Consider the following 17,118-nt stretch of genomic DNA (forward strand, 5'->3'; position numbering starts at 1 on the left):
AACTCAGGAGCTGCCCCAGGTGGCACAGGCTCTAACTATGCTACTGAATAAAACAGAATTAAAAGTATAAATCTAAATAGAAAAAATATTACACTAGGAACTTACCATGATCTTCAATCCCAAATTCATCCAGTAAATCTGTCAGGGCATCCCTAAATTCTATCATACCTTGAGCAGGAATAGCAATGTGTGTTCTAGGTCCACCTCTTGGAATTGTTTGTGACACCTGGATCAAAGAAAAGGTATAGGCTCAATAGACGCTGTTGTAAATAGAGAGAGAAATACAATGGTTGTAACTTAGAATGTCATAAAAAGGAGATCTACTGCAAGAAACCACTGACCCTTAAAAATCGGCCACGTTGATTTTCTTTTAAATCAAGATAATAACGTCTGTTATCTTTAACCATGGTTTTTGTTTTTAATTTTCCGTCTTCAGGTAGGTTATCAGGATTTGGAGGCCCTGCACAAAGAAAATAAACGCACAATTTAATAACACTGATATTTAATCCTTTCATTACCATATTGCTTCAATTAACTTTGAAAAACTTTAGTAAAATAACTTTGCCCTTCTTAAACTGGTGCTCGAAACAGAAATTGGTTTCAAATTTTGGCACAAGGCCAGCAATTTCAGAGGAGGGAGTAAGTCAATTATATCGACTCAACACTTGACTGGTACTTATTTTATCAACCCCCAAAAAGATGAAAGGCAAAGCTGACCTTGGCAGAATTTGGACTCAGAGCCTGAAGTCAGATAAAATGCCACTACGTATTTTGCCCAGCATAGCAACAATTGTGCCAGCTCACCACCTTTGTTTGGAACATAAATTAACATGGAATATTGATGAATGGTTTAAATTTATATAACTTTAAAAAAAGAATTTTTTTATAAAAGCAGGGGCATGCTCAGGACAGTCGGTATCAAATAAGTTAATAGCTCATCAGGAGGCAGTTACTGTCCCCTTCTTCCAAATTGGGGAGAAATTGATGAGGTTTAGTTTGAACAACTATAAGAAAAGAATATAAATAGAAAGGCAATTCCAGATGTAAGATATTCTGGGAAAGAAGGATTTTATGATGTAGGAGCTGGGATAGGGGAGATAGATGTGTCAGAAGATGTCTTAGGTTGGGGTAGTTTACATCATTGTAGTAATGGTAGAAGAGAAGGCAGTGGAGGAGTCATTATTGTAGTTGTAGAAAATCCAGAATGAGGAGACAGCACATCTGAAGGACAGAAGTTACAATGTATTGGTCTGAAATGTATTTAAGAATATCTGTTAGCACTGTCACCAATGTGGGCAATAGTATTCTTGCTTGCGTTTCATAGAAATGTTATGGAACTGAAGTAATTTCTGTCATTAGAGAAGAAGGCTAGTCTTTGGGATGCAGTTTCTGTTGTTATAGATGAGAGTGGAGTGAATTTGAAGGTTTTCAGTGAGTTGTCCAACACTAGAGAAGGTGAAGTGTGAGATTGTTTTTGTTGTTATAGGTTGATGCTTAACATTACATCTGCAAGGAGGTCATTGCCAAGGTTAGCTAAAGGTCCCTGCAACCAAGGCAGGAGCACAGGGCACCACATCAGGTATTTGGGACCTTCTAAATACAAAGAGAAAAATGTGAAAATAATGAATAAAATGAAATACAAGCAAAATATGGAAATCCCTCAAGTGAAGTCAAGCTTACTTTAAAACACTGCAGGTGAGTATGGGAGTGGCAGGGGAAGGTTAAGGTGGGTGGTTTCTGAGTCAGTCAAGGAAATTCATTCGCTTTTCAGCAGGAATGTGCAAAGTTGAAGAGAAAATATTAGATGTTACTTTTCAAAGTCCTCTATACTCATAAACTGGTTGACTGCACATGGTTTAAAGCAGTAACTTCAGAAGCAGAACATGAAGTTGTGAAGGGAAAGAAAAGAAAATGTGTCTTTGATCATGAATGATGGAAGTCAAAGAAATTAAACTGCTATGTCATAATTGGTAAACACAAAGGAAAGGATAAAAGAGTTCAGACACAGGTCATAATGGGAAATCCACAGGAATTTCATATGCCTTGTGGATGGTGATACTGTAACAAATTTTTAGGTGTCTACCTTGATTCTGGATATTGTCCTGCACTTATGTGTTTTATTTCTAGCTTCTGGGTGGTGGCATATAATGAAAGCAAGACATTAAATGACATACTGCATGATATTTATAGAAGGCTAGATGACAGCCCAGATTAGAAAGTGTCAAAGCAATTAAGCAGAAAATTAGCAGAATTCAAGATGCTCTTAATAAACTCACAGAAATGCCTGCTTTTGATTCTGCAATGCAACATGAATTAGAAACTTGTACCACAAACAGAAAATTAGTTTTCTAGTGATGATAGTCTCTGTCTGTTGCATCCACTGTGTTGGTGGGACCTTGATGTGAACACTCCTTCCCTGATCCCTTCATCTAACCAACAGAGAAAGGAAACCAACCTCAGTACTAGACTGGTATTTTATTTACTAACCCCAAATGAAAGAAAAACAAAGTTGGCTTTAGTGTGATTTAAACTTAGAGTATGGAGGGCCACAACAAATATCACAAGTCATTCTATGTGATGTTCTAACAACTGCCAAATTTGCCCTCTTATGATGATGATGATGGTGAATGTTTCTGACGATGTTTTAGGCATAGTAAATGTTGTCAGTGAAGCTGTGCAGGAGTGCCTCTGTGGAATTGTCGACCAAAGTTCATTAATGAATAGTTTACTAATTAATTAATTATCACGCAAATGGGTATGAAGAGAACAAGCACGAGCAAAAGAATTAGCTAGAGAATTGGATATGTAGCCCAATTTTAGAAGTAAAAGAATATGCTGAAAAAAGGGGGAATTTGAATATAAAGGCACTGGCAAGATTCCAAACACCAAATGACCCTAAAAGAAATTTTTCAAAATCATGTGTGAAACATAATACTTGATACAGCTATTAATTCTTTATCAAAGAGATTTGAACAGTTGCAAAGTTTCAATAACACATGGGGGATTTTTAAATAACATCAAAAGAATTTTCAAGATAAAAATAAACTGGAATTAATATATGAAGGTTTGGTGGATAGGTTCAGGTAGCAAGAAAACAGTGATAATAACGGATGTGATGCCTTCACTGAACTAAATCTCGCAAAAGAATGATTTCCTGGAGATGTAAAGCTTCTGATAGATGGTGTTAGATTCCTCCACAGTAATAAGTTATAGACTGTAACTGTCTCTACACTTTTCTATACACCTTCTTGAACATATTCCCTTGAGGGTACACTCTGCTTTCTCATCAGCACCATCTTTATCTCACTTTCTGGCACCACTCTATCCACCTCCAGTTAGCCACACAGAATGTGGGATAGCCTTGACACTCCTCCACAACAATAAACTTGCACCTGTTTCTTCCATCATACTTAAAAATCTCAGCACTCTGCATAAAAACAACTCTCTCTCTCTCTCTCTCTCTCTCTCTCTCTCACACACACATCTTTTGTTTTCCCTCTTAGTCAAGAGAAGCTGTTTAGTCTTGCAAACTACACTCTCACTAGTACTGGTGCCACGAAAAAAGCACCCAGTACAGTCTGCAAAATGATTGACATTAAGAAGGGCATCCAGTCATAGAAATCATGACAAATATTGGGAAGACACATTCCTCCAGCCCATTGGATGCCAGCGTGGGAAAGTGAACATGAAATGATGAAGAAGTCATCCCAAATCTGTGGATTGTGTTACAATATCTATAACTGTGGCTGAGAGAGGAGAGAAGCTTTAGTAATCTAAAGACATATTTTTGGTCCTCCATAACACAAGAGAGATTAAATCTTTTAGCAATTTTCTCAATAGAAAATGTTGCATGAAGAAAAGGAAAAGCTATCAAAAGTGTTATGAGAACATTTGCAGATTTAATGTCAAGAAAAGGAAAAAATGTTTTAGCTAGACTGAAGGTTGTAGTACAATGTCTGTTCTTTTGTTCCTATTGTTACATCTACAGAAGATCAACAGCACCCTTTGGACTTCCTCTCACTCACCCATCCACAACCCAATGTTTGTTTGTAACAAAAATATGTTGAGATTATTGCCAGTAATACACTCACACATATACACACTCTCTCTCTCTCTCTCTCTCTCTCTCTCTCTCTCTCTCTCTCTCTCTCTCACTCTCTCTCTCTCTCTCACTCTCTCTCTCTCTCTCTCTCTCTCTCTCTCTCTCTCTCTCTCTCTCTCTCTCACACACACACAGTAATGGAAAGGTTTCAAATTCTGATGCCATGTTTCAACTGTTCTCTTTAGCTTCTTGTATATAATGATAATAAACATTTGCTTGTAGCGGTACTGAAATTCAGCTTGTTCAGGATGCCACAACCCTGCAGCCAGCCCTGATTGCAACTTGTTTTGACTATCTTATTAAATAAAAACTTTAGAAAGGAGATATTTTAACTTTTTTTAGATTACAGTTAGAAACTGAATAGAAAATGTTAAAAAATATAAAATTATTAGTAGCTAATTGGAATTGTCTGGTACTGAAAGAAGATAAAATGAGAGAACTAGATTAATGTTTTGATCAAACTATTAAAAAACATGCTGGTACATCTGAATCTTTTTACTCAAACAATAATGTTTCATGAAGGATTTACCATACTTCAAATGTTGGTGTATGTAGCAGCATCAGTACTGTGTTATAGGTGTGTTGCTATACACAAACATCGCAGACTACATTAGATGTGGATAGGGTATCTAATGTAGTTTAGGATGTTTCTGTTTATGTAAACAGTAACACCATCTCGTAGATACAGACGGCACTGTTAATGTGGTCTGGGATGTTTGAGTCATAACAAGATGGTCCTATAGACATTTGTTATTGTGTAATGTGGTTTATGACATGTATGCGTGTTTAGCAGCAGGACCATCCCATGGAAGTGGTTAGTACTCTAATATGAGTCTTATTTGGACTCTCCAGAGGCTCAACAAATGATCATGACTAATATATTTGTTATACTAAAGCCCTATCTTTGAGATACAGTTTTGGCAATACCATTTGTATGTACATGAGGTTTCCACAATAGAGCATCAAAGATAGTGAGGTCTAGCATTTGTGGTAACTCTGAGGGGTTTAGTTGAGTTATTTATGTGTAGGATAGGTTTAAAGTAGAGAATGTTTCCTTGATAAGTGTGCAGCAATTATGTATAGTTGTGTCCTCATTGAAAGAAGGTTGTTATGGAGACAGTGTAGGTCTAGTGTTGTGTGGTATCTATATTGTATTATTCTTAACTAGTAAATGTAAGGTATACCTCTGTCTCTTTGATGCTAGCAGAAGTTATATAGTTGTGATGTTGAAATAAAATTGAATTGTTATGTTCCCAATGAAGGATATTCTTGAGGTCTCCACTCAGAGACACTGTATGTTGTGGTGAGGTATTAAGATTGGAGTGAATGGAATGTAAAGAAGTATTTCTTTGATGGCTGTAGTGATTGGGTCTTTGTGCTATTGCAAGAGATTAAGCCATCGTCTTCCCATTGAAGGGTATTGTAAAGCTTTCTGTTGATAGAAGCAGTAAAGGTCAGTCTTTACCCACCTATCAGTGGAAGCAGTAAAGGTCAGTTGTGAAGTGTGTAGGTTACATGAGGACAACACCTGTGAGCAGAATGTCCAGCAAGACTGATTAATAATATTATCTGTGTAAAATTAGGGTTGTGGAGAAATGCCTCTCCATAATGCTGCAAGGAGTGCTCACGATGCAATAGGTGTCTGTGGAGGAACGGGGTAGCCATACAGTAACACACACGCACACATTCCAACCCATGCTAGCATAGGAAGCAGGTGTAAAATGAGGATCATATACATATATATATAATCACATGCGTAAATGTATGTGCGAGTTATTTTATCAAGAAATTTATCAGACTTCAAATATTAGCTAATTACCAAAGGAGTTGAATTATTGGAATAACAGAATAACATGGAGAAGCAAATTTTAAGCAACCATTTTAGATTTAACTTCTTAGAATTAAAATGAAAAATTATAATACATAAGTAAGAGAAATATAGATTTTTTTACACAATCATTTAGTAATTCAAATACTAATTTACTGCATGAAAGACTACAATCGACACTCCAGTTTTAATAGTTTGGAGGTTTCTTGCATTTGTTTTATTTTGTATACAAATTATTGATGTAAACTCCTACATAGCAATTATTTAATCAATGTTTGTTTCTTTTTTATTTATTTTTCAATAAGCAAAAGCCAAACTGCAGTAAAAGAATATATATGTGTTGAAGTAATACCAGAATGATATGTGTGTGGGTGTGCGTGTGTGTACATGTATATATATATATATATATATATATATATATATATATATATTACTGCCAACACTAACACAGTTATAAAATCAATATACAACTCGAAGTAGGTCACCAGAGAAATGTAGTGGCACCATAGTATATTTGTATCATAAAATAGGGATACTATCTGCATGTGCATGTGTGTGTGTGTGTGTGTGTGTGTTGTATCTGTGAATGTTTTGTATTGTATTACACATCATATCATGTTTGATCATAATTACATTTTACTTCAACACAATAATGAAACCTTTTCATACCTGAATCGTGTGTGTGTGTGTGTGTGTGTGTGTGTGTGTGTGTGTGTGTGTGTGTGTGTGTGTGTGTGTAAAACAGAAAAACTTATATAAATCAACAAGCACATACACATTAATCAGATAACAAGGCCCACCTGTAAATATATAAGTCTAAGAGATTGTTTTGTGGGTCACTTCTGAATTTATGAAGACTAAAAGACATTTCATTCAATCACCTCTGAATATACAAAGTCTAAGGGATAGTTTTGTCTGATTCTCATCTGCCATATTCCTATTAAAAGAGTTGTTTTAATAGCTGCTGTGTCTGTTCATGCCTGTGTGTTCATAGGTAATTGCAAAGGTGTTTATGATTTTAGTTGTGTAAAGACATGTTGCATGCATGTCTAATAATAAGAGTACCAGCATGTGTTATGAATACAGATGTAAATGGAATCATAACTGTAAGTACTTAGTCTCACCGTGAAATTAGGCACCCTGTAGTCAGAACACAAGAGTCTACTGTCACGGTGGGACTAAATACACAGAGATATAACTATCTATTCAGATTTACATATGTTTAAGACATGTAATTTATTTACCCTTGTTTCTGTGGTAAAACAGTTAAATTTTGGTTCCAGCTAATTCCAGCTTAGCCCATGCTTAGTGTTTGTCAACTGACAATCATAATAGACAATTCTTTCAATGCTATACTATACTATAGAATATATCATTATATATATATATATATATATATATATATATATATATTCTTTGAGTATAAATAAGAGGGATCAGCCAAACTGGTTTCAATCTTATGTTGGGATTTCATCAGTGCCTGAATACCATCTTTAACTGTCCACAGAGACATTACTTGTAACTCCATTATTACTAAGGACTCAATTTACTTAAACCCTTAATAACAGTGGATTTATAAGCAGCAACTGTAGGGATAGTTAAAGAGGACCTCAATCATTGATCCCTCTTTTCCCATCCACAAAGATATCATCATCATCATCATCATCGTTTAACGTCCGCTTTCCATGCTAGCATGGGTTGGACGATTTGACTGAGGACTGGTGAAACCGGATGGCAACACCAGGCTCCAGTCTGATTTGGCAGAGTTTCTACAGCTGGATGCCCTTCCTAACGCCAACCACTCAGAGAGTGTAGTGGGTGCTTTTACGTGTCACCCGCACGAAAACGGCCACGCTCGAAATGGTATATATATATATATATATATATATATATATATATATATATTTAAATAAATAAATAAAGGTGTTTACATCTGTCTATACATTCAGTCTTGGCTAAAAATCCATCAATATATGCTGTACTACAATACTGTTAACATGCTAGTAATTCATTTATCAAACCAACTGCGAAGAATATGTTAGATATGCAAAATTAGTCTAATTTAAGCTGTCAGTAATAACAAGCACTCACTCCATGGACAGTTAAAGAAGATGCTAGTCTGATGCTGCTTCTTTTTCTGTCCACATAGGTAATTCACATAAAGACAAGATGTCTATATGTGTATCTATACATATAATTTTGGTTAATTTTGGTTAAAAATTTAAAGCTCTATTCTATAGTACAGTTGATAATAAAATATTTTTGATAATAAAATATTTAAAAAATAATTAATGTTTCTTTATCTTGTTGCAACATTGCTCTCCAATCAGTCTGGAACGAAGTCACTCTACAAATGGAGTAACCTATTGCTAGATGACAGGAGTTGCACTTCTTTAATTTGATCGTTGGCAATGGGCTGGGAATCACTTTGAGATTTAACAACACTAAAATAACTGCATTACACATTGGTTATAGCTCCAGGATCTTCAGTCATATTGGGGATATAACATCCCCTTACTACCACACTAATGAACACTGCATCTCAGAACATACAACAGAGTTCCAGATTAGACAGAAATTAGGTTTATCCTGCTTGCTTGAGTTGTAAGTTATTCATAATTATTCACTCCACAAATTCCATACCATATGAATTCTTTGAGTGTAGCTACTCAACAGCAGCAACAGACATTTGTTTTAATGTAACAATATATATAATATCACCTCTTTCAGTGTAGTTAATGACAAAAAAAAAATTAAACCAATGCATTATTTACATATAGCCCACAAAGATGAAATAAGTGGCAGCCACATTTCAAATCGTTGAAATTAGAAAGAGGATCTATCCAACTATGCTTCAACAGTTTATGAACAATCTTACGCCACATTCACACAATGTTCTCTCTAGAAACAAATTTGCCATACATTAAAACAAATATAAAAAATACATTGACTTTAAGAAGTTCCAACTGCAAAGAACTTACCCAATGAAGCATAATGTTCACTGAAATCTGTTAGATTGTCACGAAATTCTGCAGCTGTTGACATAGCCAGAAGGAGACGGCTCTTCTTTCCACCAGCACCAACCTACATTAGAATACGAACAGACTTAACAATACATTAACACATTCTATTAAAAGGAAGTTTCACTGGTCTATTTTATAATTTGTTTGTTCAAAGATGTATATGTCAATCAACAAGAGCAAATACAGTAATATAAAGGTTTCCTTATATATTTTAGGAATTATATTGTCTTTTTCATCCTTAATTTTGATAATACTACTGAATTTACTAGAGAAATCCAAGAGGTTCATAATTATTCCAATGCTAGTCTCTGGATCTGCAGTTTTAACTTGGTTTAAAACCAAGTGACCTTTGGCAGCCTTTTATGATGTACCTCTGCAGCAAGTATTCAGGTTGAATATCTAGTCAGAGGATAATTTGATATCTTGATGTATTGCACTCTACCACTATTTTGGTAAAGGCTACAGTAGTGATCAAGAGGAGACCACCTCACCCCACCCACAACAGATACAAGTGGAGCCCAGTCTCTTGAATAAAGAATTGAAAGTCTGCCCTAACAATCAGCTAGGCTACCAAATGGTTACTGACTTCCAATTGGCCTGCTTAACAGGCATTACCGAAATGGTTAGCATAAAATAATGGATTCATAGAGGTGGTGGTGGTAGCGGTGATGATGGTGACAGTTATGACAATAATGAAGATAATGGTGGTGTAGAGGTAGTGGTGGTGGTGGTAATGGTGGCAGTGATGATGATGATAGTGTCATCAATTGTGATGGCAATGTTTATGATGGAAGAGTTAGTAGTGATCACAACCTTGATGATGATGTAGTGGTGGAGGCTGTAATGCTTGTGGTGACAATGATGGTGATAGCTGTATTAGCAATGATATCCATCATGGTGATGATGAAGGTGGTGGTGGTGATAATGTCAACTCTTATTTTCCCAAAAAACAGTTATGAAATATAAAATTGAATGAAAAAAAATTAATGAGGCATGAAATAATTTATCAGAATTTTCAGTAAGAAAGTGGAAATAGTAATTTAATTGATTGATTTCACAAAGTATGAATAAAAATAATAAATAATTGATAACCATGCTACTCATCTCCCCCCACTCTCTCTCACACACACACACACACACACACACACAATTCCTCCATCACTCATTTTTGATATCTATCATTTTCTCTTTCCCATCATTCTCTCACTTCCAGTACTCCATCTTCTAAAATTCTGTCTCCCTCCTGTCACTCTCTCTTCCTACCTCACCCTCGTCATGCTGTTTCTATCCAACCTCCTAACCACTCACACACTCCTATGCTTCTGCTTGTATTTCATTATCTTCTCCTCTCTTACCCTTCCACTGATTTTTTTTTTCCTTCTCTCTTTCTCCTATCTACCAGGAGGGAAAATGCCCCTCTGGTACTGGTGAATGAACAAATGAAGACAATATCAGGTAAAGAGATATCTATAGTCTTGCTGAGGACATGACAACATCTCCAGTATTGGTGCCAATAATAACATGCATCCAGAATACTCAGTGAGGTGGTTGCTAATAGGAAGGGTATCCAGCCATAGAAAACATGCCAACAATGGAACATATGACTGAGATGTTATCTCCAATAAATCTACAAGGACAGTCATTCTGAATAAGGACTGACTTAGTCTTTGAAGACCCATACAACCCATGCCAGCATAGGAAAGCAAAGCTAAAATAATTTGGGCTGTGGATAACATGAGAGATATCACATACATACACATATAAAAGTTGTCTCACCCCCTCCCTCTCTCCTTCTATCAGACGCACTACAATGTAGCTACCCAACCTAGATCAATTTCTTAAACACACATATTCACAACAGATATTTATAAAACAATATGTTCATATATCCAAAAATAATGTTTTCTTATACAGATATCACATTGGATGTTGTGATATTCATTCATTAAAGTGAAGTGGTTGAATTCATGACTCAGTGAGGTCACTGAATATTTATCTACTGCCAGGCTATGGGAACTCTCACCTGGCTGATAATACTTCCGCAGATAACATACACAGATCTCACAAGCAATTCATTTCTCCCTCTTTTTCTTATTGATCACCAGACTACAAGCATGGATCTCTCAGTAACACCTTCTCAGGGCATTGATGGTCTCCTTTCTTGGCACAAACCCAAACTGCGCATCATCTTAGCTAATAATTATTTTCTCAAATAGTTGTGCCAGAACATTTTCAGCACCTTTCACAACCACCTCCATCAATATGATGCCTTTGTAGTAGCCTCTCTCTGGAGCATCTCCTTTACCCTTGCAGTAGTTAACAATGATACTGCTATGTCAGTTTAGGTATCACCCTATACTAATTACCAATGAGTGACATATTTCAGCTGATGTTTTAAGCATCTCAGCAATTATCCCCTGATGGTCCCACTGCTTTCTCTGCCTTCAGATCCTTAATCATGCTTTCAACATATGACAGTCAGCTTCATTGGCTGGTTCTTTTATTGAGTTTACTTGGAGTAAGCCCCTGCCACCACCATCACCTCTGTCCTTCATGCTTTCTACTAATTCAACAATCTCGCATAATAGTATTTCCATGCCTATTTCTTTTCAGTGTCAGTAAGGGCAAGTGCACTGCTATCATTCTGCAAACATTTCTCCCCAACGATGTTTTGATTGCGTCTAGCACATAGTTTGCAATCCAAAGTACCTCATACCTCTGATCCTACTGTCCCAGAACATGTTCGAAAGTTTTACCTTTGGCTCCTCCACTTGCTAAATGCATCCGACATTGAGTTTCTCTTCCAGCCCTTTAATAATGTCCTTTATAGTTTCCTCTTTTCTTGCAGTCTTTTTTTGACCTGTATTTTAGCTTTTATATCTTTATAGTAATATTCCACCAACATGTTAGCTTTCACCTGGCTGGAATCTTGCATTAGCCACAGATCAGGTCTTAAGCCCTGAGTAGAAGGCAGATCCATGAATAACATTACCAAAAGTAAATAGTGGCTGATGGGAAATGCTGAAATGATTTGTCCAACCCATGCCAGCATGGAAGGCAGATGTTAAACGATGATGATAATGATGATGATTTCATTAACTGGTTTACATCACACCAGGAATGTTCTACTTGTATGATTCAGGTTTAATTTCTTTTGAAAGGTATAAATAGACCAAGCCTTAATTTATATGAATGTCTATTGATTGAGGTGTATATAACAATTTAGAACATTCTAACAATTGAGAGAGAGGTGAGTGTTAAAAATTTAGATTTTGTTATGTAAATCTAAGTTTGTAAGGAAACGTAAAATATTAAATAATGATCTCAGACAAGATGTACAATATAAATACTTTCCACCCTGCTACATAAATGCTTTCAATGTGTGTGCAAAATATCAAAGTTTACACAAAATCTTGATTACTTTATTACTAAAATTCTGAAAATGGTTTTTCTTGGAAACATAATACAAGAGAAAAATATTGAAGTATGAGCCTTAGCTTTCTTAATCTTTAAGTGTCTGCAGTTCTACTGGATTATCTTATGTCTTTATGATACGGTATTAATGAGAAAGAGAATTTGTCCGCCTCTACAAAGCAAAGGTTCACTTTTCTTGCAGTTACACAAAATATACATATTAGAGGGTGTATAGAGTTAAGTAATAATTTTTTAGGGCAGTTTTGTTTTTGATTTTTAGTTGGTGTATTTTTTATTTTAACTTGAACTGGTAATTGTCCTGTGGAGTATCCTTATGAAATAATTGGTCGAATTTTTAGGGTTATATATTTTGTTTAATGGAATCTAACCTGCTTTCATACAAACAAGTGTCTTTGTTTTGTTTCGTTTTTGTTGGGTTTTTTTTTTTCATGCTTCCAACAGTGATTTAGGACAAGTCAGTATTGCTTAATCTGTTTTGTCTTGTCTTTTTTTCCGTTTTTGCTTTCCATACTGGATTAGTATTTCAGTAGAGCATATAATAATGAGAGTCAGTGTTGTTAATTAGTCTTTACTCTGAGAATTATTTACAGTTGCTTCTTTGCCCTAATGGCCCTGTCTACAGTATTGTTCCACCCCAACGTTACCCTAGGTCTGGAAGAGACTTTGCACCAGTCACAGACTTGGTCTGTGGCACTCAGCAAGCTGTCTTGCAAGAATTCCCAGTTGCCCTCTATGTCACAAGTTTGTAGCTCCTCCTCTCTCTCATCAAATTTCTCAATTAGGATGTCCCTAAATCTCTAACCATACAAAGGGTCCTTAAGCTTCCAAATCTTTCTTTTCAAGATTGGTCTGCTTCTTGGCATTCTTCTGGCCTTGAGTCTAAAGTCGCTAATGACTAGTCTATGCTGGGGGGGGGGGTACATTCTTCACCAAGAGGAGGTAATAGTTCTGGGAAAGACTGATCTGACAAAGAAATTAATGAGAAGTCTGATACATGTGCTAGTAAGGGTGATGGAAGGAAGAAAGACAAATATTCTTAAGAAGTGTGCAGTTTGTTATTTCAGAAGGCCATAGTGGTAGTGCTGGAATTCTTTCATTACCATATTTCTGTTGAAAGACACTACCTTTGTTTCAAGTTATTAGGAAAATAATAAAGAATTGAATAAAATAATTTTGTCATTATTAATCTGATGTTTGAACCATGAATTAACATGAAATTTCAAGGGGCAGTTTTAATGTATCAGGAAGTTTGTATTATAGAACCAAGAGTAATCTTAGGCAAAGTAGTATCAAAATGGCCAAGAGTCAGAAACAAGAAACAGAGATTCTCTGCATCAGTGATTGTAATCTGTTGGTAAAGGAATCTTTCCAATCAACCAAATGGCCATTTTGCTTTTTTATGCAATTCAGGATGTTTGTGTACAAAGCAATGGCACCATCCAAGATAAAACACAACCAAAAATACAGATATATATTGCACATGGCTGTAGGCACATGCATTGCTGTGTGGCTAAAAAGTTTGTTTCCCAACCTCATGATTTGGGTTCAATCCCACAGTATGTTATTTCAGGCATGTGTTTCCTACTGTAGTCCCAGGCCAACCTAAGTCTTGAGAGTGGATTCGGTATATGGAAACTGAAAGAAGTCCATTGTACATGAGTATGAATGTGCATGTGTTAATGATTCCTTGTTTTGGCACGGTGTGATAGTTGTAAATGGGTGTCACTGTTATACAAGCAGTGTTATTCATTTCCAATATCTAGTCATGGGAAAATATTACCTTGTCAGGACACAGGTGAGGGTTAGCAACAGGAAGGACATTTGGCCAGAGAAAATCTACTTCAATAAACTCCATCCGACCCATTAAAGAATGGAAAAGTTGACATTAAAATGATGATGATGATGATGATGATGATGATGATAATAATGATGACATATATGTAATAAATAGCCATCTTGTCAAACTCCTTTATATGTTTTGCAACACCAAAATCAATAAAGGCACAAGTTCAATGAAGAAATCACTGCAATATTCTTCACATTATTTCAAAATAATATTTATTTTCAGTGGCTGTACACACATAGTGAACAAAAATGTCCTGTAACAAACATCCCATAAATGTGGGGTCCTAACACAATATAAGCCAGCTTTATAGAATCCTAATGCTAATGTAGTTCCAGTCTACTCGTCTCTTATTAACATAACTCGCATAGTTGGTTTAAATATCACCTTTCAATGATATTGATCTTTGGAAGTAGTGTACCCTATGCCACTACCTGCTTGTCTGTTGATTTTCAAGTAATTTCAATGATTGTTGGTAGTTTCACCTGAAATACTTATTTGCTATATCCATAGCCACCAAATTGTGAGTGACTTAGTAGCACATACCATGTTTTAGGCATCTCTGGAGTCACAAGTAGTCACAGGCCCCACCCCTCTCACTCCCTCCCCACTTGAGCCAGAGGAACATTCCGGATTTAACAGCTGCAAGGGAGAGACAGACAGAAGGCTGCATCAGTACTCACTTGGTACTCATTTGCAGTTGAGTAGACTGGAGTAATGTGAAATGAAATCCATTACTCAAAGACATGATGCAGCACCTGGCCTAGAAACTGAACCCATGACTTTACGATCACAAGTTTAACATCTTAACTACAAGGCTACACTATGCTGTACATAGCCAGGAAAATCTTAAACCATCAGGAGTAACAAATTGTGTAGCAATATTTAACCCCTTAGCATTTAAACCAGCCATATCCAGCCCAAATATTCTACCATTTTTATACTCAAACTGACCAGATATGACCCCTTATATCTACCCTACAATGTCATTCTAAAAATATACTCTCACATCATCAAAATTTTGAAGCTATCAGATAATGAATGATTGACTAAAAACAATGTGAATAAAAAAGCAGCTAAAGGCTTAACTAACCGGAACTAGGAACCTAAATACCAACCAGTGCAGTATACTTAACTCGCTTGTCCATTCAATCAACCTAAAATATACTTAGCCACTTCTCTATCTCTCTATCACTACTATAATACCCTCTGCTATTCTGAACTACCACACTGCACACCTCACCCCAAGCTTCCTTTATCTCTTTCATCTCCTCCATGCCTCACACACCAAACCCTACACTAAACAAGTTGCCTAATAATTTTATCCCAAAAGCTGCAACCATCAGAAACACTCTCTTTGAACATCACATACATCAACCCCAGTAGCAACCGGCTCTGCAGGAATTCTTCCAACAAACCAGAAGTGAGTGAGAACAAACAACAGTTTACACAATAGACTTGCTACTGTCTGTCTAAAGCTGACATGAAAAACACTTGATCTTCATTTAATCTATTCCTAGCCTGAGGGTCCCTGTCAACAGATTAACCCCTTTGTTACCATATTTCTGTTGAAGCACACTGCCTTTGTTTCAAATAATTTTTTTTACAGTAATAAAGAATTTAGTAAAATAACTTAGCCATTATTAAGCTGATGTTTGGAACATAAATTTAACATGAAATTTTGAGCAAAGTTTTCATTTAGATCACTTTAAAACAAAGTTTGTATCATAGAACCATGAATGGTCTCCGATACGTTGGTATCAAAAAGATTAATGGATAAAGATTGCAATGAAATAAACTGAATGTTCTTTGTGCCTTAAGAGCCCTATTTTGCTTCATCACCATCATCATTATCACCACCACAACCCCCATCATTATCACCACCATTATTATTATTATTATTATTATTATTATTATTATTATTATCATTATCATTATTATTATGTAGCTTCCACATAATGACTGGACTTGTTCAATGGAGTTTACATATTTCCTTCTTTAAAACTCCTCTTTTTGCCATAAATCATTCACCTATGAGGTAAAAGTGCCAGTTAGTCAACCTACCTGACAACAGGTAGACAGACTGCAGTGAGCAGAATAAAGTGCTTTGCCAAGGTGTGCAACAATACACGAATTAATACAGAGATTAATGAGCTGACAAACCTCATAGTCACAATGCCTCACTGTATATAATCTATTATCTATTTAAACTTTCGACATAACTAAGAGACAATGAGGGAGATTCTATGTGGTTGCTCTATTTACTAGAAATAGCAACCAAATCTCTAATTACATCCTGCAATTTAAAAAAAATGGAAAAGCACACTAAACAGAGTAGTCATGGGATACACAAAGCCTAAGAGAGAGACAGAGTAGCTATGGCTTTTAATCATGTTAGCTCAGTCAAGACCTAGGGCTAAGACAATGATATCTAGAAAATGACACTTAGAACAAAATATTTGAAAACATTTAGGGGAAAAATAAAAAAACAATCTACCTCAGCAATTTTAATAAATCTTCCTCTTCTGTTTTGTTTAACATCCAGGTAGAACCTTTTTGATTGTATCATCAAAGTCTTGGTAGCAAGTTCCCGTTCATAAGAACCTGGAAAATAAACACAAAATTCAAATTTAAAAGAAAATACATAGGAACAAACATTCAGATAAAATCTGAAAGAATCTAAAAAGAATTTAAATCAGGTTTCTTTTTTCTTTTCCTCCATATTTTCAGTTTATTTTTTTTTTACAGACTACCCGCTATCCCTCCAGCTGTAATCAGATATATAATTTATTATATTTCATAAGAAATGAATATATCTCTCTGAAACTTCATCTCCCTAATTAACCCCACAAAGTCTATAGATCCAGACTTTCACTTCATCAGTAGA

The 17,118-nt window shown here is 35.7% G+C and overlaps 1 protein-coding gene across 1 annotated transcript in view; it reads right to left on the minus strand.

The window, feature by feature from the left end:
- Positions 1 to 16,883, minus strand: part of LOC106880519 (transcriptional regulator protein Pur-beta) — a 20,014-nt gene extending 3,131 nt beyond the window's left edge. Inside the window, exons 1-4 of the mRNA XM_052973300.2 lie at positions 16,729 to 16,883; positions 8,912 to 9,014; positions 342 to 460; positions 106 to 226 (exon numbers count right to left, since the gene is read on the minus strand). Of these exons, the coding sequence (XP_052829260.2) occupies positions 106 to 226; positions 342 to 460; positions 8,912 to 9,014; positions 16,729 to 16,800 (415 nt within the window). The 5' untranslated portion in view covers positions 16,801 to 16,883. The remainder of the gene's footprint in view (positions 1 to 105; positions 227 to 341; positions 461 to 8,911; positions 9,015 to 16,728) is intronic.
- Positions 16,884 to 17,118: the final 235 nt, after the last annotated feature.

This window comes from Octopus bimaculoides, chromosome 15, assembly GCF_046866305.1.
Source record: "Octopus bimaculoides isolate indiv1 chromosome 15, ASM4686630v1, whole genome shotgun sequence".
Classification (NCBI taxonomy): Eukaryota; Metazoa; Mollusca; class Cephalopoda; order Octopoda; family Octopodidae; genus Octopus; species Octopus bimaculoides.